General features: G+C 36.6%; 2 protein-coding genes across 3 annotated transcripts in view; both read right to left on the bottom strand.

The window, feature by feature from the left end:
- The window catches only part of PKHD1L1 (PKHD1 like 1), a 152,009-nt gene extending 147,602 nt beyond the window's left edge, over positions 1–4,407 (bottom strand). Inside the window, 2 exon segments of the mRNA XM_033126726.1 lie at positions 2,307–2,396; positions 4,275–4,407. Coding sequence (XP_032982617.1) covers positions 2,307–2,396; positions 4,275–4,347 — 163 coding nt within the window. The 5' untranslated portion in view covers positions 4,348–4,407.
- Positions 4,408–16,360: 11,953 nt separating this feature from the next.
- ENY2 (ENY2 transcription and export complex 2 subunit) lies at positions 16,361–26,808 on the bottom strand. Of its 2 annotated transcripts, none has more exons than XM_033126789.1 (5): positions 26,695–26,808; positions 25,154–25,230; positions 20,809–20,879; positions 19,369–19,443; positions 16,361–16,843 (listed from the first exon to the last, which is right to left on the bottom strand). In XM_033126789.1, exons 2-5 carry the CDS (start codon positions 25,219–25,221, stop codon positions 16,767–16,769), a joined length of 291 nt encoding a protein of 96 aa, XP_032982680.1. In that variant the 5' UTR covers positions 25,222–25,230; positions 26,695–26,808; the 3' UTR covers positions 16,361–16,766. The 2 variants fall into 2 exon arrangements, with proteins under 2 accessions (XP_032982680.1, XP_032982679.1); XM_033126788.1 differs by having other exon boundaries at positions 26,623–26,789.
- Positions 26,809–26,861: the final 53 nt, after the last annotated feature.

Raw genomic sequence — 26,861 nt, 5'->3', positions numbered from 1 at the left:
CAAACACTATAGAACTTATCAAAATGATAACGCTCCTCATCAAATTAGTCATCTTAGAAGGAGATACAAGTATTTCTGCGATCATGCCATCGCACGAAGCACTTTACTTGGGCATCATAACTGTAAAATTATATATCTTTGGCACCTGAAGCACAGTCGTTAGAAAAAAGTTATGCAATAGCAAATTTTTGCCTGTAAAGGTCAATTTTATATGTGGAAATAGTCCAAAGTCATTTGGACACACCAAAATATTAAAGTAGATCTTTCTAGAGCGTGGAATTTCAAAGATTCACTTGCTAAGTTGAACATTTCTATAATAGTTTACTTTTCCATCATGAGTTCTACAAAACTAAAATATGTTAAAAGTCATATGGGACCAACATTTAGGTAATCATCTAGCATTTATAATTTCACTCAGAAAGTGTTCTTGTGTGATTAGTAACTGTGGTCTGCATGCAATTCTAACCACAGAGTCGCAGTTAAAGACAGCACCAATGAATTATGGGAATGCAGTCCTTCCAAATAAACTTTGTTCAAGTACCACATTCATGTAGCCATAGGAGCTCTGGTGTGTTTTACACATTCATTTTCACTGTTTTATATGCATTGTGTATATATCATGGGCTCCCCAAACCTACATAAAATAGTATTCAGATTCAACCTGAGAAAGACCAGCTAACACATTTTTAGTCACCTACAGTGTGTGGTTAAAGCAGGGAGAGGGAAGACAAATCTGGGCAAGGGGTGAAGGTATCTGCAATTAAATAGGATTTAACTATTCTTTAATTCTCTGCCAAAAGCACTTATAAGCTGAGACTGATGGAAAAACTAGAAATCAACTATGACACTTGGTGCTTCATGAGTCAGAGTATTACAAAAGAGCAAAGGTGATAGTTAGATTAACAAGGATGTCCTTCCAAACTGCCTTAAGAATAGTGTTTTTGTTTTGTTTTTTTCCTGTTTCTAACTAGGGATGATCTGGATCTATGTACTTAATCTCAAGCCATGGTTCCTACAGCAGGAAAAGTTCAGATCTCAAGACAGAAGGAAACAGCCGGGTGGTTTTATTTTTCTGGGTTTTTTGGTTTTGTTTTAATCTGGGCATTTCTTTCATGGCATATAAGTCTCTGTTAAAAATCTAATAGCTTCCAAATACATTATCTTAACCGTAATTTACAATATAAAAGAGGTATGGTTAAAGACATTTTAAAAGTAGTCTTTGACACACTGTCTCCAGGTGTTTAACTCTAAAACACAAACACTTGAATCCAAAATATATTTTTCATAATGTAGACACATAAACCATTCTAAGCATATCATTGAGAGATTCAATTCTGCAGAAATATTACTTAAAGTGTTGAGAGACATTTCAGTATATATAACAGAATTAAATATCTTGCTTTGTCAATTCTCTGACTCCTAAAACTTCTCATTTCTATTCTTATTATAGACTAAATAATAGCTTTTGTTAATATTCTTTTTAAATTTCTCTTTCCCATCCTTCAAAAAATTGTAAGCACTTGAATACTACAATCATTTAGATTGTAAAGGCCTTATGGCTAAAAGAACCACATATTTCTATTTAATTATAGGAACAGTTACTCATTAAATATATTCACTGGTTGCCTACTACCATGTTTCCCCGAAAATAAGACTGGGTCTTATATTAATTTTTGCTCCAAAGATGCATTAGGGCTTATGTTCAGGGGATATCATGCTGAAAAATCATGCTAGGGCTTATTTTCTGATTAGGTCTTATTTTCGGGGAAACACAGTATGTTTTCATCCCAAGACCAGGCAAGGCAAAAGAGTCATACATAACCAATGTTTTGATGAAGCATGTGATAAGGATTGGGTGGCAAAAGGAACCCAAAGTTTTACTGTCAAAGGCTTTTCTCCTTTCCTTACCCTTCTATTTCCTATCATCCTGTCTTACTAATAATATTCTACCCCCAAAACCCCAAAGTGTTTTATTTGATATAAAAAGAAATTAAATATTATTATACCCACGAAGAATAAAACTAATAATTGCAGTGTTTCAGTTAAAGGTGTTCCTTTCAGTTCAGTCATTAAAATCCAGATCTTGGAGTTAAGCAAGTAATTATAACACGAATTCAGATGATCGTGTTGATAGAGACTCTTGGCGATTTCATTAGCTGTCAAAGGGGATAGAGTTTTACTTCTCTGGCCAAGTGGAGAAACAACTCCAGTGAATTTTTTTTTGTTTTTAAACTATAAGGCTCTAAATGTGAAAAAGTCTTTAAAATACCTCTACCTTCATAAGAAAAAAAAAAAGGCAACCATACCTTCTCCTTTGATAGTTAGTCTTGTAGCTCCATTTATGCTGCCATATTTAGGTATTACTTCTGTGACTTTAGGAATTATTTTAGAGCCGTCTGAAAGATATTAAAGTACAGTAGAGGTAAAATCATCAAATACTTCATTTCAAGCATCAAATTTCATACCATATATTAAAACGTTGTTAGAAAAATATCGTGAAGATTATAGGACGAAAAATAAATATGCCAATGCTTTTATTTTGGGCTCTACTGCTCACCAATGACTTGACAGGGAGTTAAATCATTAACTTAGTTAATACTCATTGGCTTTATGCAATGCACTATCCTAGGTGCTACAAAGAGCAGGAATAATACATGATCATTTTCATCATTTTTACCTATCATATTATCAAACATTTATTAAGCCCTTAAATTCACGTAGTGCTCTTCTAACTTCAGTTTCCTAACTACAATTAGCAGTACTTGCAGCAGCAGGCAATGCTGGAGAAATGGCACTGTGGAGAAATAGGTCATTATACAAGCACACAGGCAATGCAAAGCTAGTAATAGTCTAGGTACAAAGAGGAATGTTGTGTTTTAAGAAGAAGTTGTTTTCTGTGACAGAGTAAGGCTTCAGGAAAGATAATTTCTGGGATCTTTCTAGTCTCCTGATGCTGGTGAGTTCTTAATGCAAAGGTCACTGGTTCATTCACTAAACGATGCTAGGTTCCTGAGGATATAAAAATGTGTAACAGTCCCAACTTTCCAGGAGTTTAGCTTAGTACAGAACGACAGAAGAGAGCACAGAGGCCACCCGTGACTCAGAAGGGGCATTTCATCCATGCCTCTTGGGTCATACCAGTTTATTGAAAGAAGGGGTGTCCCTGCTGCATCTTGGAAGGCAAATATGAACATACAACAGCTAAACTGGACCAACTGTGGGAAAGACAAGAGTTCTAGACAGAGGGAGGTGTCTATGCAAGCACCGGGATGAGTGAGTAGCCTCCTAGGAGAACTGTAAGCAATGCTTTAAAACAATTCCAAGATATACAGTGGCCAGTAGGGTTATTTTCTGCTTAAATTGTACCGATCTGGTAATTATTCAACCCAGTTACAAATTCTCAGAGTAGGTGGAAAAATTTAAGTGGGGGCACAAAGAAAAGCCAGAGAAATCATCAATTGCGTGAAATGGAATTATGAGAAAGGTGAAATTAATTAGGATTATGCCGTTCATTCCTGTCTGAGCAAAGTTCAGCAGGGACTTCACCTCTAACAGCAAAAGCTCTCCCACACAGAGAAGACTACCCCCTCCCCCAGACCCAATGCCTCCGTGTTTTAGCCCTGTCTTTGCCCAGAGCTCCTAGGCTGTTCCTGCTTCAGGCTCTTCTATACCTTCCAGCAGCCCACAGCCAGGAGTAGGAAACTCCAGCTGGATCCTATCTCCAAGACTGTGCTGCTCCTCACCTATCTCAGGTTCATCCTCCTGTTATCTCCACGGACAACTCCAATTTCTTATCTTATCAGTTTCTCCAGCAGACCTTTCCTGGGTATTACTTTGAAGGCACAGGGCAGCTGGCCTTGGGAGTGACTGACAGCCGCCACGAAGACCCATTTCTCCTACTGGGAGACCTTTCTGCCGTGGGACAAAAGGACCCAAGAATTTGGAGGATGACTGGGGTTGCGTTTCCCACCCCCGCCCCCAACACACACACCCCAGGCCAAACAAATTTTAGTCTTTTTTCATTAGTCACTTGAGGCTCTCTCTCTTTTTTTTTTCTCTCTCTCTCCCTCCCTCCCTCTCTCTGTCCCCCTGTCTCTGTCTCTCCTTAAGCCGGACTCCCAGGTCCCTAGGTCCTAGGCTCACCATCCAGCAGCACCCACACCTTTGGCCCAGGGCTAGTGCCAGGCGGTCCTGCCTCACCCACGACCCCAGGAGCAGGGACTGTGTGTCTATACAGACTTCTGCGTGCCTCCCTGCTTCCCCGAATGGGTTACCTGTGCGGGGCTCCGCGGCACACAGGAGCGGCCCCCAGAAGCCCCAGATCGCCAAAAGCCACAGGTGTCCCATCGCGACTCGAGTGCCGCAGAGACCAGCCCGCCGCTCGCTCGCAGCCGCCGCCAGCGCCTGCGTTCGGCTCCGGGACCGCCACCCGCTGGCACTGGGTGCGTCCCACGCGCGCAGGCGAGCTCTGGCGCGGGAGGCCGCCCCGCCCCGGTATATCCGGCGGCACTCTGGGATTTGCACACAGATCCACACCCCTTCACTGGAGAAACAAGCCGGCCCAGAGCCAGCCTGCATTCATCAAACCTGCACACTCACACCTGAGTACCAACGTCCCAAGGCTGTCCCCATAAGTGTAGCGGCCCCACTCCTTTTGGCAAGAGAGATCAAGGGGCAAGTTTTCCGTCAATCCCGCTTTTTCCCCCCTTTCCTTTTTATTTTTTTTCGTTTTCTTTTTTAAAATTCTAGACCTGCATATTTTCATTGCCCCTCTATTGTCATGGTTGTTAATCATCTCCCGTTGGGCCTAAAAGTCCACCTAATACACAAACTTCACACATTTCCCCCCTTCACATTCAAATAAATTCGGTCTATTCTTTTGACAATCACGTGAATCTTGATTGATCTCTCAGTATGTCCCAAACACCATACCTACTGCTTCAGAGACTTCAACTCACAATAATCTCAAAGGACTATTACTATTACTGTTGTTGCAATTATTGTCTCCACTGACATACAGCAGGTTAAGTAACTTGCCCAAGGCAATACCCCTAAGAGTAGAGTGAAGACTTAAGCAGAGTGATTCCAGAGTCAGTCCTCTCTTATCCCCTCCATTGCCTGCAATTCAGTAGACTTCTAGTGAGGGTTTGCAAAGCTTAGGACACACTTATGCTAAAAAAAAATTATTAATTGTTTATCTGAAATTCCAGTTTAATTCAGCATCCTGCGTTTTTATTTATTAAATCTGACAAACTCTAGTTGGGAAAGGAAGCGGGAAGAAATGAAAAGAGAACTGCAAAATAAGTAAATAAAATTAGGTCCTTAAATTTTAATAAATACAATTGGAAGTTCATATTTATTTCACTGGGGTCAAGAAAATAATTTTGTTAGATTTGGTTAAATATATTCATCTAATAATTTTTTTACAAACTGACTTCCAGTATCACCACTCTACTGAAAATAGTGGCTGCAAGGGTACCACCGACCTTCCTTCTCTTGGAACTCTGTGTAGCACGTGACACTGGTAACATCTTTCTTGAAATTCCATTCCTCTGAATAGTCTTGGGTTTCTTCCTACCTCTCCAATCACTTCTAGCTCATAGTTTTCTCTCCCATCTCTTCCTGAAAATTGTCATTCCTGCAGGTTCTATTCACTCCTCTATCTGGAAGTAAGCCAATTAGAAGAAAATCAACCAGTTGAATACCAATTTGCCAATTAATTAGTTATCAAATTTACTAAATGTAAAGACTCTAATGTTGTATAACAATACTTATCAACTTTACCCAGAATAATTTAGCAGTATTAACAAAAATAATAACTTTTGCTTATTAGCTATGAAACGTGTAAAGTGTATATTTCAATATCAGTAACCAAAATAAAATTTAATGTGGGAAATGTTATGTGGAATTGTTTGGCTAATTTTGATTTCTATCGGATGATTTCAAATTAAAGTTCGATTAAGTTAACCTAAATTAAATTTTGGATGATTTCGCTAAAAAGTAATTTAAATGCAATTTAATCCAAAATTCTGATTTTTTTTCAGATTCTTTTGAATTTATAAATTAAAATGGAGTGTGAAGAATAGGCTGAATGATGCTAAAAAGAATATTAAAAATGCTTCAGTGTAAAAAAAAGTAGAAAATGTCATTCAAAAGCACTACGAAAGAAAGCAGAAGTAGGTGAAAAATCTTGTTCCATATCATACAATCAAGTTTGCTTTCTAAATAGGAACCATTGAAATAGCCAGAGTTTCCTCCAGAAAAAAAATCCATATTGTTTATAACAAAGAGGAAACTGTTCTAAGTTTTGGATATATTAATAAAGTGATTGGGAACCTTTTTATGTTGATTTCTGCTTTTACGTTGATTTTGCGAAAATTTTAAGATTATTTTACCAATTCGCAGATAGTTTATCAACCAGCAAATAACATACAATATTTAATATATAATATGGTTACTCCTATTGTGTCCTATTTCAGTTTTGTATTTAACTTGTACTAACCACATTATCCATTATAATAGTCCCTTCCTTTACTTTCTCGATACCTAGTCTCTTATAACAAGTTAACTATATATTCAAGTATGTACAGGATTATATATGTACGTACATACAAATATGTACTCACATATACATACACAAATGTATATGTGTACATAATATATATAGAAAACACACTACTTAATATTAAAAACGTGTGTATCATTTTTCTATATATTTCATTATCAGTAACCAAAATTAAACAATCCTGTAAGCTTCTAAATATTTCTGTTAAACTATAGTCATTTAATTTGGCTAATTTGGCAAATTGGTCATCAGCAAATTGATCATTTGGCTAATTATCTTCAGGAAAGTTGATATTTCAGCAAATTAGCCCACTTTTCTGCCTTATAATGCCTAAATTTCTTATAGAGCCAGGAACTATAATTTGCATATGTAGGTTTTAATTCAACTTTTGTTGAATGAATGAGCATCTCTCTCTAAATAGTACTTATTTATACAATATATCAATTTTCTGAAAGAGATCAAACCAGTGAGATTTTTAATCTTGAATTATTAACATAAATGTGACAATGTGACAATAAATAATTATAACTAGATGGAAACTTATATAATCAAAAGGTCAACTTAGAACTAGAAAAAGGGCTTATGTAGTTTACATGAATAATGGTTTAAATTGTAATCACCTTTAGAATCTTTAAACCTTTACAATTCAGACCCATCATGGAACATGGAATGGGGAAACATGAAAGGAGAATCCTGATCACTAAACCCTGGGCTTCTTTTGTAAATTTTTTAAAAATCTAGTTCTAACAAAACCTTCCCTTGCTTTCTAAAGAGGGGCCACCAGCATCAAGGGCATGTGACCTATATAGTCTCCTAGGACCCCATGCTTGTCTTAATGCTCTCCTGTCCCCATCTTGAAACCCTTAATATTCTCCGAATGAGAGAATCCCCATTTTCATTTTGCCTGGGGTCTCACAATTATGTAGCTGGTCCTACCTGCCTTTCTGATGAAAAAAGAGACAGATTTTAAACTTGTTGATCCCTTGATTTAAAAGCAATAAGAAAGTGACAAGGAGTTATCAGGAACTCTTGCAGAACTAAAAGGAGTAAGGAATTCACTTAAATGGAACAATGAGCTTCGTGCTGGAGCCTGATTTTGAATCTAGACTTAATTGTGAAAGAGATGTTTGAGCAAAATGAGGTACCTACAAATCAATAGTCTGCATTCAACAAATATTCAGTATCTTAGGCATTAAGAATATGGCAGTACGGGGGTGGCCAGTTAGCTCAGTTGGTTAGAGCGCGGTGCTCTAACCGCTAACAAGGTTACCGGTTTGATCCCCACATGGGCCACTGTGAGCTGCACCCTCCACATCTACATTGAAATAACTATTTGACTTAGAGCTGATGGGTCCTGGAAAAACACACTTAAATAAAAAAAAGTAAAAAAAAAAAAAAAAAAAAAAAATATGGCAGTAATGTTTTTTAAATCCCTATCTTTATGGAACTTACATTCTTAGGGAAGATAGACAATACACAAGATAAATGAGTAAAATATCTAGTATGTCAGAAAGTAATCCATACTAGAAAGAGAAAAATAAAGCAGAGGAGAACAGTGTGTGTGCGTGCGTGTGTGTGTGTGTGTGAGTGTGTGTGTGTGTGTGAGTGTGTGTGTGTGTTTAGTGTGATGAAGTTTTGGATGGGATGACCAGAAAGTTGTCACGGAGAAGTGAATTTTGAGTAAAGATCTGAGGGTCTGAAATGAGTCTTCAGAAGTACATTCTGAGCACCTGGAAGACTGAATGCCAATGCCACAAGGAAGGCGTGTGCCTGGTGTATAAGGAGCAGAGCAGTCACTGTGGCCGGAGTGAAGAATGCAAGCAGGGCGGTAGAAGATACAAAGTCAGAGAAGTAATGGGAGGAGGGAAAGATCATGCAGGAGCATAGATTTGATTCGGAGGGAGATGGGAATCCACTGTGGAATACTGAGCTGAAATGTGACATGATCCAAATTATGTTTTCAGAGAAACACCCAACTGCTGTTTTCTTGTTCTGAATATGTGACCAAACCCAGTTAAGGCCTCTATAGAAAGTTTGAAGATTCTGCTAGGTGGGTGTGGAAATCTACTTATCTTACAATCACTCAAGACAGTCCTCATGTGTAACTTCCCTTGTTTATTAAATCTGCCACCTACCAATCTGGGGTGTCAGCCTCCTTCTTCCATCTTTCCTTGCCTTCAGTGTATGGGAAGCCTGTTTCAGATCTGACCTGGCAAACTCCCAAGGTTGTGAACCAACAGATGATCTAGGAGAGGTTCTCAGGTCAAATGTTTTTGATATATTGTAGAACTATCAAAACATCTTAACATTTTGAAACAAGCAGTGGAGGAATTGACAGCCTCACCATTCCCTTTTACGACACACCTGGAAGAAGAATTCCTGTTTTGTGAGATTCTTCTGGAAACTACCAAGGTTCTTGACATTTTGGAAATGATGAGAAGTTGCTCTATAGATCTATATTTTTAAATTATTTTTTCCAAATAAAACTTTAATTGGAAAAAAAGCATTATACTCCTTACGTGATTGGTCCCAGCAATACATGGTGATATATCTGGTATTGCTACCTGAATCACAAAGGAAGCACCTCATGATATCGTCACTTTTTGTTTTTTTTTACACAGACATGCACTAGGAATTAAGACTGTTTTGACAATCCTGGAAGAAGGTTTGCTAAAAACCATAAAAATTATCAGTTTTATCCTCTGATAATTCCTCTGAATCATTGCATTTAAACAATTATCAAGAAAAGGGACAAGAATATGACGTAAATCTTTATCAAATAGTTTACTGGCTTTCCCAGAGAATAAGACTTAAGTGCTTGTTTGAATTAAGGCAGTTGCTTCAATTATTCTGAAAGAAAAGAAATTCCAAATTTGGAGCAACTTGAATGAAAATGATTATGTGTGTTTGTGTGTGTGTGTGTTTGTGTGTGTGTGTGTATACACTCATCAAGATTTTCAATGCTTATAACCATTAAAACAAAAATTCAAAATTGATAGACTTTCCTACATATCATTTATATATGATATATATGTTGTGCTATTGAACACCATCCCACAATTTATTGTCTGATACAAGTTTAGAAATAACTTGAATAAGCCTTTACACTGATATTTTAAAATAATGAGATATGATTCTAAGTTGACCTATATTTGAAATGCACTGCCTTAATTGTGTGTTAATAAAGCTGAATATCATTTTGAAATGTTTTTATAATTACATTTTAATATAGTTTCCCAGGTAATTCTAAGAATTTTATTTCAGCATTTAAATATGTTACTCGGAGGATGAATTCATAGGCTTCACTGGACTGCCAAAGTAACACAACAACTGTTAAGAAGCCTGATTTAGGGAGAGAGAGAGCAGAGAGAGAAGAAACTAGGTTGCATGATTAGGATTTGAGGAACTACAATAGTTAGAGTTCCAGCAGAAGAGAAGTTAGATAGCAGGAAAGGGTGAAGGGCGTCAAATTGTATAGGGCGATGGAAGGAGAACTGACTCTGGGTGGTGAACACACAATGTGATATTTAAATGATGTAGTACAGAATTGTACACTGAAAACCTATGTAATTTTACTAATCATTGTCATCCCAATAAATTTTAATTAAAAAAAGAAAAGAAAAGAAAGACTGAGAGAGCAGCCATGAGTTAGGGGAAAGGTAGGACAGTTTTGTAGTATGGAAATCAAGGGAAGAATGTGTCTGAGGAAGGAGAGTGGTCAGTCTTTTGTTAGCAACGCTGCCAAGAGGTTGATTAAGGTAATAATTTCTCTTGACCTTGACATGAACAGCTTATGTGGAATGGAATTTTTACAAGCCCAAATTGAGTGAGTAGGAGGTGAAGAAGTGGCGACAGTACCTATAGACCACTTAATTAAGAAGCCTTCCTTGCTTTGAATGGGACAGAGAAAAGGGGCTGTTCCTTGAGGGACATCTGTGATCAAGACATGGTTTTTATGCAAGATGAGAGATACCAGGACCAGAGCTGATACAATAGAGGGAGAAACTTGTGATGGAGGACAGAAGAGGACAACCGCAGGCGGGAAATGGCTGAGAACAATGGAGGCACTGGAATCCAGAGCACAGGTGGAGGAAAGGTTACAAGTCTGGATCCAGATTCAGGAAAGCTGGCAGGCTTGATGATAGGTTGATGCTGGGTTCTTGTCGGATCGCTGCTGTTCTTTGACAAAGCCTGAAGAAGGCTTGTTAGTGCAGGAGAGGAGTGGGAAACAGGCATTTTGGGAAATAAGAAAGCGTATACACTAGCAAAGTATAGTAGAGCTCTTGGACAATGAAAAGTGTTCATTTGAAATTTGTGGCCATTACTTCTTTTAAAAATGTTATTTTGAAAAATTTCAAACCTGTTTGCAACAATTATCTATCTACTCTTCTCTTAGATCACATTTTTTCTCTCTTTCTCCATATTTACTATATACTTTTTTATGTTGTTGAACCATTTGAGAGTTAGTTACAATATGACTTTACCCCTAAATACTTCAACTTGGAACAAGGTCATTCTTCTTGAATACAAAGGTAACACTCAGGAAATTTAAAAACACTTGATACTATAGCCCATGTTTAAAACTTCCAATTGTGCTAATAATCTTAAGAATTCTGTTTTATTTGTTTATCTAGGATGACACATTGCTTTAAATACTAATGTCTGTTCTTTTTTAATCTAGACAGTTCTCAACTTTCATTTCTTTCCTTTTTTCCCTTTTCTTTTTGTTTTTAGTCTTTCATGACAACATTTTGGTAAGTCCATGTAGTTGGTATTTTAGAATGGGATTTATCAGAGGGTTCTATAATTTTCTTCAACGAAGTTTAGGCGGTCAGGTGCGTGCAAGGAGTAAGCTTTCAGGACAGTTAGATTTAAGTAGGAATATATGTTACTGGGGGAAAAAAGGAGGGAGAAGTTGAGGGTAATTGTAAGGGAGATCTAATTATAAACTATCAAATTTAAATGGGTTAAGGAGGGAAGTAAGAACATGAGGGGAGTGATGGGTAATCATAAAGAGGTTGTTAGTTTCCGGAGGTCTCTACAAAGTCTCTATAAAGTGAAAAAATTGTATAAGGAACATAGAAAATGCAGCTGGTCAGAGAATACATCTGTGCTTTTTCAGTATGTCTTCTAAAAGTCCAGTGTTTTATGACTGGGGTAAAATGTGGGTACTAGACATGATAAACAGAACTATTTTATGAATACTATTGCTAGGAGAAAAGTACAGCATATATATAAAGACTTATAAAGTCTTTGACCATAACTTTGACTCCGAAGAGGAGTGTCTGTAATTCTCATAGTTTATTATCCTCCCAGCATCCCTAGCAGATAGGAGATGTGTTGACAAGCAACTGTCACAGAGGACATTTAAGTGACTAATGACGTCATCAATGGTAGAATTGAGTAGAGAACTAGAGCACGCGCTCACATATTATTTCAGCCAAACTGAGTGCTCCTCAAATCCCAAAATGTGTACCACTACCTACATCACCTGCACATTAGGCAGGCTAGGGTTTTCATGGATATCTGTATTTCAATTACTCTTTTTTGTGCCTCTTACCCCATTGAAGCCCAACTTTGATGTAAGGAGCTGTCTAGGAAGGATAAATTATCAAAGGGGTGCCCTCAACAAATAATTTTAGAATGAGAAGGCATACAGTAACTGAAAGCCATTTATCATCACTTAATTCTGGTCATCCCAGGCACAAAGCCAACGAATTTATGGGTGTGGCACCAGCTCTTGTACTCCAAACTGTTTTATGAACATCACACCATGAATAGAGAGTCCATCTGAGAGAGTCCATCTGCTTTCAGCCATTGCCTTTCTCCATCATTGCCATCATAAGGCAACAATCATTGCACGTCCACAGGGTTTTAGCATTATATAAAGCTCTATTTATACTTGTTTTTTAAACAAAGTGACATAGAATAAAACAAAAATATTCCCTTTTAAAAAGGATATGTATGAGAAAGGAGCATGATGAGAGGGAAATAAACACCTGAAATTATTTTCTTTCACTTTGTATTAAGAATGTACTCTGCTTGTTTTCTTTCTTTTTTTCTTTTCTTTCTTTTTCTTTTTTTGGTAAAGTAACTGGAAAAGAACGATTTCAGTCATGAGATATGCTATTGAAATCAACTTGCTGTCTGCATTAGTGAATTGGCTTTGGAAAAGAGTCCCAGTAAAACCCTTACTGCATCTCACTGTAGCTTCATCTTGGTTTATACCAGCAGCTCCTTCTGAGGTCCTAACAATTAAGTTTTAATTCAATAACACTTTCATCTCGAAAAAGCTGCCTGGCCCAAACTGGAATGAGACCTGTTGAGACTGTAACACATTTCAGTTACCTTCTCAGGGAGGGCCAAAACACAGGCTTCAAGTGCCACCTGGTGGCTGACAGGCAAAATAACCAAATATAATTTGAATTCTGGAATAAACAGGCACATGCCAAATTTCTTTCCCTATTTCCTGTCATTTATTTATTCATTTAAAATAATTTATCAAGAATTAATTTTGTTAGTCACTTAGGATCAAAGACAAATGGATCAAAAATATAAATAGGTTCAAAAGATAAACTCCTCCATGACAGTCAGGGGCATAGAGAAGTTCACTGTAGAAAGTGGGTAAAAAGACTACAGGTCAATTTCAGTCCTCCCTGCTATGTACTATTATAGCGATATTTATTCTATTCCAGTTAGGTTATGTTGATCATTTTTATTCTTGTAGGAATTCTTATGGTAGTTAATATTATCTAGAGATTCCTGAAAAATAAAAGAAGCTATTTTCCACACGAGTGTAATTCATATATCTATATAAATCTAGAAAACTCATACGGTGCTTCCCCAAAAATAAGACCTACCGGACAATCAGCTCTAATGCGTCTTTTGGAGCAAAAATTAATATAAGACCCGGTCTTGTTTTAATATAAGACCATCTACGGTCTTATGATACCGGGTCTTATATTAATTTTTGCTCCAAAAGATGCATTAGAGCTGACTGTCCGGCTAGGTCTTATTTTTGGGGAATCAGGTAGTAAATATGTATTTCTAGAATTCTTCCTAGGAGTAACATAATCCATACTGCTTTTTCTGATTATCCTATTAATAGTATACAGTTTTAATTTTAATTCTTGCCACGTCAGCATTATCAGATCTATTAAGCAGATGGAGAAACTGAGGCAGAAGAGTCAGTCTTACCTGATACTTCAGAATCGTAGATGAAACTAGAACTCGAATTGTATGATTGTACCTGTTAGTTTTCATCCATCCAATGACCTTTGTGTGGTTGTAATGGTAAATATAACGGGTTTTATGAAGTCGCTGAGTAACTTGAGATAGCGATTTTACAAAAAGGGTTAAAACACATATGCACACATTGGATCATTTCCAACATCAGCTGCTGAGCAGCTGTCACACTCTCTTGAGTTGGATGGAGCCTTTTATCAAGTTATGAAAAGTCCCATATCCAATTACCAGTCCCCAGCATCACCCAGGCCCTGAATTGGCACTGTTCAACCAAATGATACACTTGTAGTGCCAAAGCAAAGTGATTGCCTAAATAATTTAGTTGGATCTTCTTTAATCCTATACAAGAGCTTATAGTAATCCTAATTAGTATTTTACTCACCTAGTGGCGTCATTGTAACAGTAATCTCTGATCAAATTTCCAACACAAGGCATGAAAAGGTGCATGATTTTTAAAGAATGTATTCTTAGTCAACATAAATCAATGATGTGAGTCAAGATGTTTACAAAGTTGGTTTATTTGAAAGATACCAATAGTTCTAGTAGATGCAAACCACAAGACATTTTTAAGGTGTCAAAAAAACCTAGAGGTGGTGGGGGAGTTCTCAGAACTATCATTTTAAAGCTATGCTCTTTAGTATTTTGAATTGCTATAAAGTACTTTCAACTATTTTTGGTTCTATCTCAAAATATTTCGTAACTTTTCATTTTCCCATTGTTATGAACTATTAAAATAGTACCTCTATGAGCAATTTTTGGTTTGCTTTTATATACAGTACTATGAAATTAAGAGCTACCTGTTATTTTTAACATTTCCTATGTACTGTTTCCTTTTTGATAATAGGTAGCAGAATGATGAATGTAACTCATTTAAGAGATGCAGTGAAACAAAAACTCTTGGTTTTGTTTTTGCATGTCCTACGTTCAAAATTTTACATAATTAAACCCAGTTGGTTCAGACTACTTAACATAAATTCATCAGAAAGGTAAAGTTGTTTATCTCTGGCACATGAATCAAAAATGTGAAAACTTTTCTCAAATACATGCATTGCATTATTTTGTGCTCCCATGTCCACTGACTGGTTCATTTATTCATTATTCTGTCCATTCACTCACAAATTAGTATCATACAAAGCAAAACAAACAAACAAAAAAACAACTCATGTTTCCTCCCCTCCAGGAAACATATACAGTTCTAGAACTACTGTGCTGAAGAGAAGTTATGTCCATGCTTCTTATAGAAAAAAGTGATGGGGAACCTCAATCAAACAGGAATGTCAGAATGTTTTAATAACTCAAGCAGAATTTTGAAGGCCAAGTAGGGATGATAGAAGGGCTTCCTAGCTTGATGGTTTTCAAAGCTATTTAGGGATGAAACTTGGGTCTTTTTAGGAACTTTTTAGACTTAACTAGAGAAATAGGTTAAGTGTCAGATGAAGAGGGCCTAGGTGCTATGGCTGAGCTTGAATTGTACCCTGCAAACCAGAAGAGCCTTTCAGAAGTTTCGAGGAGGGGAATAAACAACCAGGCTTAAATTCTAGTAAGGTCACTTAGGTACTAGTGTGGAAGAGATACTGAAGGAAGCATGAAGCAACTAAAGCAAGGAAATAGGAGCCTACTGCACTAACCTGGGCGTAACTAAGGCAGGTAAACAGAGCAGGTGTGGACAACTTACATCCTTGCCACCACGATCAGCAGCATGGACACTGATTGGGAGCTTGTCAGAAATACAGAATCTTGTGCCACACCTCTTACCTTCTGAATCAGTATTTTAACAGGCTTTTTGGGTAGTCTGTATGTCTGGGAGGTACCACTCAGAGATAAGGAATACAGTAAGGGTAGTTAGTTACTAGAGGGAAAAAAAAAATCACTATCTTAGATATGGTCAGTTTGAGGTATCCATGGAACATCCAAGGAAGCTGATCCATAGCAGTTGAGTATATGGGTATGACGGATGGGTTGAAGTCTGGTTTGGTGATGCAATGTACCATTTATTAACCTGTTAGTATTTGAAGCCATGGTCCGACCCAAGTTTCCTGGGATTTGCCCAGAAAAAGTGTATCATTAGTCAGGCAGAGGGCCCAAGAGGGAGCCCTAAGAAACATCATTATTTCAAGTCTCATACAGCAAAGGTACTCCACAAGAAACAGAAGGAACTTCCAGTTGTAGGAATAAGCAATGTGAGTTGTGGGAGGAAAGTTCCAAGTGGCAGGATGGTCAACATTCTCATTTTCCAGCAGAGGTCACATAAGTATAGCCAAGAGTCCATTGGATTTGGCAATCTTGATGTCAGAGTAAAGCTATGGGTGGAGAGTATTTCCCATTAAGTTCTTTCTTGACCTTAGTATGTGGGAATGCAATTTAGTTTCTGCTTTCAAAGTTCAGATGAGTAGAGTATGTGAGAGGAGCTTGGTATCGAGCCAGTTTGCAAGTTCTCTCTTCCAAAAGGATGGTAAATTCTTTGAGGAATAAGGAAGGCACATAAAGATGAGTAAGACCCAGTCCTAACTCGCAAGAGTTTATAACAAATAAGAAATAAGACAATCGTAGTACAAGACGGGGCATGTATTATATAAAATATTATAGGGATTCAAAAGAGAAATACACCATAGCTAGACAATCAGAAGAGGTTGCTTACTTTTCCTCAGTTGTTAGCAGACATATATGCACATAATACTTAAACTGTATTACTTGCTGACTTTTTCTCTCAACCAATCTGGGAGATTGTTAATAAAGTCCCATTTATTCCAAAATCCAAGGAAACTTCGAACTCATTCATGAGATATTTATTAAAATAACACATTTAGGAAAAAAAATCAATACAATGTATACATCATTACCGAAAACTGTATACCATCATACAAAAAAGGATTTTATTTTGGGAAAGCAGTTCCTAATTTATGGCAAGTTTTACTTTCAGAAATAAAACCACAAAACAACACAATCTAATTCAATCTTAAAGACTGGCATGCTGAGCAAGGAATGTTCTTATTCTTTGTAGAAGCTCCTTCTTTACACTGTCAGGTACCAGGGCTGAAATATAAAAATACAAGAGTAAGAAGATTCCAATTAATATATATCAATTTGAGATTTTATTCAGGATGACCAATTCATACACTTATAATTTTTTAACTTATAATTTATTTCAAAAATAACCCTCATGCTTCGATAAAAATATAAGATATCTGAAAAAATAAAGTATCTTTGCAATTCATTATTTGAATGAGCTATGAAATACTGCACATTGAGAAGATGGGAAAATTCTTTAAACTAGGAGTGAGAAGGGCCTTTTTTAAACACAGAGGCTGTAATAGATTGGTAAGTTTGATTTAAGTGCAAAAACAACTTAATAAGCTTGGTCAAAATCACTGTAAACAAAGGTAAAAGACAAAAACTGAGAAAACACTCTTACAGAAATGGGCTAATCTCTCTACCGGTACAAGATTTCTTCAAATTTATACAAAAAAGATAAGCAGGCTAATAGAAAAATGAGCAAAGGAGATGAAGAAATGGAGAAACAGTTCTTGAACATTAACTTCTTAAGTTCAAGAAACATAGATCTTGAACATTAAGTTCTTGAACATTAACTTCACAATAGAAAAGAAAATTGAAACCACATTCACATAGCACATTTTACCAATTAGACTGACAAATCCAAAGGTCAATAATATAATGTGCAGATAGACTAAGGGAAAAACTGACACTCTCATATTAGCTGGTGGGAATAAAAATTGGTACAAGATTTTTGGGAAGGTAATTTAGCAATATTTTATAGAAATGAACATACTCTGACTCAGCAAATATGCAAAAACTGCAACAGTGGTTATATTTCCTATATTTTTACTTTTTGAATTTGAATGTGACTGTATAGTCTCTTCAGAGTATTAAACTAAAAATGAACAAAAAGCCCGGCTCTTTGAAATTTTAATGAATATTAAGTGTTAATAAACAAATCTACATGACTGTTTTTCCTTTTCTGGCTATTAATAAATAAGGGCAATAGGAATTAAGTGAAACTTCTGTTTTGTGCTTGTATCCAGAGGAAATTGAAAGCTTCAGATATAGCTCAGTAGTTCTATAAAGAATTCCACAAATAAGCACATAAGTCAAATGGGGCGAATAGTCTTCTTTATAAATTTACTTCAAGCCTGCCTAGAAATAAAGATTATATAATTAATTCAAATCTACTGGAAATGTGATCAATATGTACATTAAATACTTTTAATCAAAATCATGGTGATGGAGAACAGATCAGTTGCCTCGGGATAAGGTGTGAATACAAAGGGATAGCTTGAGGGAGTTTTACTGGGGTGGTGGTTACATGAATTTATACATGCAAATAAAATTCACAGAGCTGCACACTTTAAAAGGTCAATTTAAAAAATAAAATACTTCTCTTTAACAACAAAGATGACTAAGAGCATAAAAGAAAAGATTTACTTTCACTTCTCTTTATTTGCTCATTCTCTAGCAAGGGATCTACAAGGGACTGAAATGTCTCAGATACCAGTGTTAAAGAAGCAAAGGACAATTTCTATCCTATATATCCAGCTCCTAAATCATGTTAGAGATTAAGCCTAAAGTACAGAAGGAAAATAGAAATTAAGGAAAACTATTTTAAAATATAAATCCATGCGGGGAACAATAAATACTGTTTTTGCTTTGTTTTTCTTTCCCTGAGACATGCTTGAAGAAAATCAGGTTTGTTTTTCGTTTTTGTTTCTTTCCTCGTAAAAAGGCCTTAAGAGATGGTTGGAAAGGACCATGGGATTCTCTAGCTCCTTCCCAGCAGGCAGCAGTTCAGGGGAACTAGTATTCTCTAATAATAATTCTACCATTTTACACTTAAATTCTTTTTAGTAGATACATCTCTGTGTGAGAAAACAACTAATGAGTCATGTAATTTACCTGCTTCCACTTAAACAAAACTTTCTCAAAATAAATAAAAATGTCATTTTCTGAGATACAATATATTGTAGTTCCTGACAGTATTTATTACTTAACATCGAAGTTAATGTATTTCCTTTCTTTCCTTTGCCTTCTGTAAACAAGGCATTAAAGAGGAAAATGAAGGCAATTGTAGTGTGAATCTGAAATATGGATTACCCTGAACATGAAGTTATGGAGCTACCAAATTCTTAATTAGTCATTCAAGACTATGAAGCTTTGTTTATTTTTAACAAGGAAAAAGATAGCAGAGCAATGACTCAGGGACTAGAGTAAAACTTTGAATTATTAAATAGCTAAGTGGAGTCAGTCCATATCTGATGATTTGTAAATCTTACCTTCAGGTAATATTTGCCTTTACAAAATTATCTATCTTAACAACTATAACAACTTACATTTGCATACTGTTTTAGAGTGCAAAAACATTTTACACCTTTTATCTCATTTGTTAATCAAAACCATGCTACAGAGGAAACTCTTCCCAATGACGAAACACAAGTACCCAAATAATTTTGGAAAGGGTGTTCTTCCTCATAAAAATAACAGCAAGAGAGAGAAAAAAAATGAGGTCTTTAGCATAAGTTTCCTTTCACACAATTTATATTCCTTACCTCTGCCTTTTGGTGTGATTTCAGCCACCAAGTCATCAACAGTAACGTGTTCTAGTCCTTTTTCTTTAATTACCTCTTATGCAAAAGCAAAAAACAAATCATATCATTTAAAATCATTATCTGTAAGAAAGATTTTCATAGAGGAAGGGTTAAGATCATGTTTTTAGAGTTCAGATTGGTCTTTAACAACAACAAAAAAAGGACACTTCTTTTTTTCTTTTTTAATGAAGATTTAGTTCAATCTTAAACACATTAAGTATTCACCAAATCAAAATCACAAAAGTCTGTTCCTCTCTCAGCTAAATAACCTGTAACTTAACAAATATTATAACATTTAGAATGAATTTGAACTGTAAAGTCAAATCTAACACTTATAAAAAACTGGCAACTTATAACTGCACAGATGTTATTTCAGTATTGTCATACCAGCTCTTGAATGTGTGGAGGAGAAAAAAAGCTATTATTTGTGTCTAACTTATAATTTCGTATCCCAAAATTAAAAAATAGAATAATTTCTTTGTTCCATTCTTTTCTCCAGGCTGGCCCAAAAGAAACAGAAGAGGGATAGTTAACATTTACTGAACCCCTATTATGAGCTGGGTGATTTATATCATTTAACATTCACAATAATCTAATAGGCGGAACACTTTTCCCACTTCACAGGCAAGGCAGCTGAGGCTTAAAGATGAAATAACTCATCCAAACATGGGTTGAAATCCAGCTTTAGTCTTCTATCAGTGAAGGTCTGTATGACCTCAAAGTCTATGCTTTTATTAATTTGTCACATTGCCTTCTTAGGGTTAATGCTATAATTAGTCTCTATTATCATTATTATTTGTAGAACCATTACAATACAATGCCAGTTCATTAAAAATAACCAGAAGGCCATTGTACTAAAGGCTGACTGAGCAAGAAAGTCTTAGTGACACATGTAATTTACCTAATGGTATCATAATCAACGTTCAGCAATTTAACAAGCTTCCAGTCTACATTTAAAAAACTAAGTGTAATTTTCTAAGAGCTTTTAAAATGGGTTTTTCAAAATAACACCGTTAAAGACAGGAGATATAATTCCTACAAGTCTGCTAACCATAAAGTGCTCAATTTTTTGTTAAATTAAAACATATTAGAAATAACTCATGTTTCACTTTGAATAGGCACATTGAAAATGGTGGGATTCTGTATTTTGAGGCCAGAGAAAATCTTGCCTCACTAGTTTTAGGAGAAACAGAAAACTTCTAAAAATTTAGGAATTAGGTCTAAATAGTATCACAGAAAGGAGGAAATCATTATTATAAGAGTTAATTTTCCATTTGTTTAAAATTATGCCCGAGCACTCAATCAACCTTAAAATACTGACTTATAATTTTTCCAGCGAGCCCCAGACGAACACAGTTCAGAGCAACGGAAAGCGCCTAGCTTCTAAATGAAACTGGTTACCTTTACAGTGTGCCTTCAATTGATCCTTCCAGCCACACTCAATTAATTTAGCTCTCAGCAACTCTTTGAGGCTGTTGGAAAGAAGAATTTCCAAATTAAGCAACAACAATGCACAGTATCTTAGATAGGAATGTTTGAAGCAAAGCTTCAACTGTTCAATTAAAAATCCCATCCTTTCCAGTCACAAGACTAATCATGGCCTGATCTGGGTTCTATTACCAAATAGTTCTTTGATCTTATGCACGTCATTTAAACTCTGGGCCTCCTTTTCATTATCAGTGAAATAAAATGAAGTGGCCGGGTCAATACTTCTCAAGAAACTACTCTGGCCTCCTTATACACTTCCCCCCTTATACACTTCTCGCCTACTTCCCCCCACCGATAGAATATTGTGGGTCTCAAGCAACTTCTGGAGGGTATTAGTTGAGCTTGGAGCAGCTGCACCACTGAAATCGTTGACTACAAATTCTTATTCTTTAGCTCTCTTCCTTCCCCATTCTCTCTCTCTCTCTAACTTCAAAGACTTCCCCTCCCTTTTGCCGTTAACTTTCTAAATTACACAGTAACTATGGTATTTTATTGAATCTAACACTGCTTTTCCCCCACATTTTAACAATTCAGTAATTGGCACACCTATAATTTAATCGGCAGTGTTTTCTTGTTTCTTACTGGTTAATAAAAAAAGTGTATATTGCAACTAATGGCATCATGGATGCAATACGGTATTTTCTTATCAGTATTCTCTTATCCGTTTGCCATACCCACTCTTACAAATCCTAAGTCTTCCACATAAATCATCTAAGTTTCAACATGTCACAGCCCAAACCAAACTGCTTTACTTTCAATACTCGTATACCTTCAGTATATGACATTTCCATCTCAGCATTTAATTAGGTCTTTCAATCTTAACAGGGCCCAAACCCAACTCTTGCTTCTCTCCCACCTCAACCTGTTCTTTTCACAATGGCAACTCCTTTCTTCCGGTTCCTCAGGTTAGAAACCTTGGCAGCCTCCTTCACTCAGCAACTTGATTAAAACCACACATCCAATTCATGAGTAAATCAATCCTTTGGGTTCCAGTTTTAAAAAATATACCTACAATCCAAACATTTTTTGTCATCTCTGCCATTATGACCCTAGTTCAAGCCACCATCGTGTCTTGACTGATTACCAAGCCTCCAAACTTGTCCCCCTGCTTCTTCCCTTGAACACTTCCACTCTCCTCACACTGTTCACAACCCTCCAGTGGCTCCCCAATTTACCCAGAATAAATTCCACCTTTCAGTGGCTTCGCAGTTTAATTAGAATAAGATTCCAAGTCTTTCCTACAGCGTAACTGACCCTCCGTGATCTATCCCCACCCTAGTTATATCCTGACTTTATCTCTTCTTTCCCTTTCCCAATTTGTTTCATTAGTTTCCATGTGCACCTCAAAATGCCAGGCAAGCTCCTGTCTGAGGACCTTGGCTCTTGGAGTACCCCTAACTCTTTCATGTCTTTCTGATCTCCTATCAATGAATTCTTTGTTTTTTCTATCCAAAGTAACATACCCCTTTATTCCCTGCTTTGTATTTTCTCTAGAACTCATCACTATCTGACATATTACACATGTATTGTCTGTTTCCTCATTAGAATGCAAGCTCCATGAAAGAACAGATTTCATTTTGTTCAGTACTATAACTTCAGCACCTTAACAGGACATGGCATGTGGTAGAAACTCAGAAACTAAGCTGCATGAATGAAAACACAAACAAAATAAAAATACCGTATACTGCTGGGTATAATGCACACGTTTTAGCCCAAATTTGTGAGGGAAAAATAAGGATGCGCGTTATACATGGGTAGTACTAATTCCCTATTTATAGAAATGTTTCTAATTCTTTTATTTATGCTTATGAGTTAAAAGTGTAACTTTCGAAATCAATAACAACATCCATATACAAAATAATACCCTGGAATACAATAATTGGTTTTGTTGAACTTACAATGAACTTGACAACGACGATGAGTTCTTGGCCTTCTATGATGCGTAAATATCGTAAATTTGTTACCGGTACATCAAATTTATTGTACCTTCTATCTTTTCTGTTTTGTAATTATTTGTTACATAAAATTTCCTGTACCATAACATGTCAAAAAATAAATGCTAAAGTTCCTTTATAATACAAAAAACAAGTACCTAAATGTAAACAAATAAAAAATTTGAATTAAGAAATTAAAACGAAATTTTTCTTTCCCTGAAAGTTTGGGCCAAAAACGTGGGTGTGCATTATACATGGGAGCGCATTATACACGGCAAAATATGGCAACACATAATCACCTACACTCATTACTGGCAATACTATGGTCTCAATTTCCCAAGGCATCATTCTAGATTCCACTTTCTTCCTTATTCCTTATATTGAGAGCTGCTGCTTTTACTTTAAAAAAAAAAAAAAAAAAGAAAAACCAAAACTGTTAAGTTCTCCTTTCCATTTTGCTGTTTCTCATTTTTAACCAAATATATAGGGTGCCAAAAAAAATGTAGACACATTTTAAGAAAGGAAAAAACTGTATTAAAATTATGCCGATGGTAACCACTTTGAACACCTTTTGTACTGCAGAAGTCAAATGTGACTTGTATTCATCTTTTGTTATCGGTATACGTTGAGTATTACAATTTTAATACAGTTTTTCCCTTTCCCAAAATGTGTACACATTTTTTTGGCACCCTCTATATAATTTTCTAGTAACACATTCTTCTGCATTCTATCTCTAGCTTCCAGTCTATCCTCCACACTGTCGGAATAGCATTTCTAAAGTGTAAATGTGATCTAGCCATTCCCTTTTAAAAACTCTTTAAATGACTCCCACCAACAAAACATCACAACAGATGTTTTTACAAACCCACTACCCATTTTCTTGACATTTTTTTGACAGAAAGAAAAAAAAGAAAAACAACTCTACCACTCTCAGTGTAAAAATGTGCTTAGGGTTCTAGTGATGGAAATGTGACCTAGGCCAGGCTGATCATAACTGGACTATTACCTAAGTAAGACGGTAATCAAGCTAGGTCCTTTGCTGAATCTACTAGAAGGAAGGTAGTCTAAGCCAGATGGATGTAAATTTTGAACTAATCTCTGCTACCTTGTGGGTAGAGCCTGCTTAAGAATACAGCTAACAGATGAAAAGAGAGTTGAGAGAGGAAAAGAAAGACATTCCTGGCAATAATTTTTAAGTGCCTGGACCCAGTGGTGCCTAAAGCAATTTCAAGCTCTCAACTTTTTAGTTAAATGAGCTTATATATTTCCATTGATTAAGCCAGTATCTAGTTCCGTTTCTATCATTTTTCACTTGAAAAAATTCTGACTCATACAAAATCCACACTCTTCCTGTCCACTGTTCAACCCTCACAGCATTCACCCTTTACCCTCCAGCTTTAAATTCGCAGTTCCCCAGAACATTATCACGTTGTAACAAGCTGTGATTTTACACATTCTGTTCCATGGGCCTAGATTGTATGTTTTACTTTCTTGACTTGCTAATCCTTCTCCCCCAGCTGAAGTACCTTTTACCTTTATGAGGCCTTAACTGATGACCTTAACCCCCAGGTGGAGTTGAAAGATCCTGCTGTTCCTTATATATATTTCTCTCATACAATTTATCATCCTGTTTCTGGAAGTCTTTCTTGATTCCTTAGCCTCTCCTTTGTACTTCCAAACTTGTTTATTTTGCAAATATTTACTTGGCTGATTATATGCTAGGCATGATACTGGGTGTACAATGGTATTTTTGCTGTCAAGGAACTTATCAGAGGATATAAACTAGCAAAGTAGGTGGTCACAATACAACGTGATTAAATGCTATGCTAGACCAAGGTATTTGGGACTTCACAGATACCTAGTAGAGACATTTAAATTAAGACTTGAAAGATGAGCTAGAATTAACTAATGATTAGGGTAGAAAGAGGAATGTTTCAGAGAGTAGGGAGAGTGCATGCTACTCTGAGGTTGAGAGCTTGGTAACTAAAACTCTGTTCTCTTATGTTTGTCACCCTATTAAAACATGGGTAACATTGTCTCCAACTGTAGTCATTTGGATGTTTTTCCCTCTATTATACATTCTTTGAGAGAGAGTCATTTCTTGTTCATCTTTCTACATCATCCACTTTCCTGTAAGTCTTGCAATAATGAACAGACCTAACTATTTTTTACAGATGTTAGGAATTGAAGCTTTTGATAATCTCTATTTTCTGTAACTCTTTCCATTGACGTCAGTTTTGCTCCTTGATATTTAAATTCTTGTATGTAACGTAACTGTAATTTAAGGTGTTAAATGTAATTTACTAACACAGTCTATTACTTACCGTTCTCTTTCTCCAGTTTCTATCAACTTTTGGTTAATCGCTGCTCTCATCTGCGCATCTTTGTTCATCTTGCTAACCTGAACATCAACATGTATTTTCAGATAGAGAACACTTACAAAGCATTTTTCCCCCTAAATCTTCTAGGCAAGCATCCCAACACGTTTAAAATTCTATCAACTAAAGAGGTGATAAATTTCAACAATGTGTTAACACTGTCATTACTCTTAATATTTCCTGCATCCCAAGAAGTCCTACTGATTAGCTCACTTTACAATTTTCTTTCCCCATATACCCTTTATTAATGAGTCTTTGGATAATAATAATCATTGTAACATTTATTTAACACTATGTGCCCGGTACTAGCTAACACATTGTTTTTTTTTTTCAATCTCACTTAACCCCAGAACTTATTCTTTTATGTATTATTAACATAATATGTATTTTACAGATGAGGAAACTGAGGCACTGAGACAGAAAGTGCTGAAAGCAGGATTTGAACTCAGGTAGTTTGAACCCAGATGCCCCCAAACACTTGAAACAGCACATTGTAACTGGCTGCTAATCATTTCTGTACCTTAACTGCATTCAAAATTTGGGGGAAGTCATATAGTCTAAATATCAATAAAAGATTAAGCATTGTTGGTGAAAAAATGAAATTTCCAGATAAAGCTCTAAGTGCTTTACTTTTCACTAGGACGTATCCAGAACTACAACTACCAAATTAGCTGTAAGTATGTTTGTGTTTCCTCTTTACCAAAGTTTGCTGGTGGGATAAGGGGAAAACAAATCCCAAACTAATTCCTAACTGAGGAAATTCTCAATTTTCAGTAAGACAACCAAAACAAAAATGGTGTAGAAAGGAGTTAGGTTGTAAAAGTTAGAATAAGCTAACATTACCTCCCCTAATCTGTCACTAACTTGAGACTAGTTTTGTTGTCTCCCATCTTTGCCTATACAGCAAATCAGACTGGCAATGAGTTTTCAGTTGATTTTTTTTTTTTTTTTGAGTGGAACAGGAAAAAGGAGGGGTTGAGAAAGGACTAGGAATGTTTGCTTTTGCAGTTGGAAGCTAACATTTTCAAAATAATTCTAAAGTCTAGTCGGTACCATTCCTAGACTAGTGAACTTGATCTCTCGCCTCGGCTCCTAAAATACGGATAGTGACCTTGGACAAGTCAATTCTTAAAGGCCTCAGTTTTCTCACTGGTAAAACAAGGGCGCTAGGGGATCCCTCCCAGTTCAAACATTCTTTGGGAAAACAGAATAGGGCGGAGACAGCGGGAGAGGCGGGAGGGGAGGAGCCAGAAAACAAAGCGAGGACTGGCTTCAGGCCAACTCCGGTAGCACGCCCTGTCGGAGAGCCCTACAGGCCCGCGAGCGCGGGTCGGGGAAGCTAACGAAAGACAGCACATCGAAAGGAGGCCTGGGCTGGGCCCGGGTCCCGCCCTGAGGACCACGGCATAGCTCACCACCATCACCGCGGGCGAGGGCCGTCCCTTCCCAGCGACGAAATGACCCTTGCGCTGACGACCGTTACCTACCACACTCTTCGGCTGCCCAGACTTAGACCCTCAGTAGCTCGGGCACCTAAGCACACAGAAAGCTAGAACACGCATTTCCGGGGCGGGGTCTCGCCACCCTGCCTATAATGTGAGAATTTAACCAGCGCGGGCCGCCTCCTGGTCGCTCAGCCCTCTGGGTAACAGAG

Source organism: Rhinolophus ferrumequinum, chromosome 14, assembly GCF_004115265.2.
Source record: "Rhinolophus ferrumequinum isolate MPI-CBG mRhiFer1 chromosome 14, mRhiFer1_v1.p, whole genome shotgun sequence".
Taxonomy (NCBI): Eukaryota; Metazoa; Chordata; class Mammalia; order Chiroptera; family Rhinolophidae; genus Rhinolophus; species Rhinolophus ferrumequinum.
Note: the sequence above shows the minus strand (reverse complement) of the source record. Positions and strands in the feature narration are given on the sequence as shown.

Excerpts from the sequence above, each read along its gene's own strand:
- ENY2 (XM_033126788.1), bottom strand. Across the intron at positions 19,444-20,808 it reads ATTGAAGGCACACTGTAAAG|AGGTAATTAAAGAAAAAGGA; the intron begins GTAACCAGTTTC and ends CTTTTGCATAAG. Across the intron at positions 16,844-19,368 it reads AATCACACCAAAAGGCAGAG|CCCTGGTACCTGACAGTGTA; the intron begins GTAAGGAATATA and ends TTTATATTTCAG.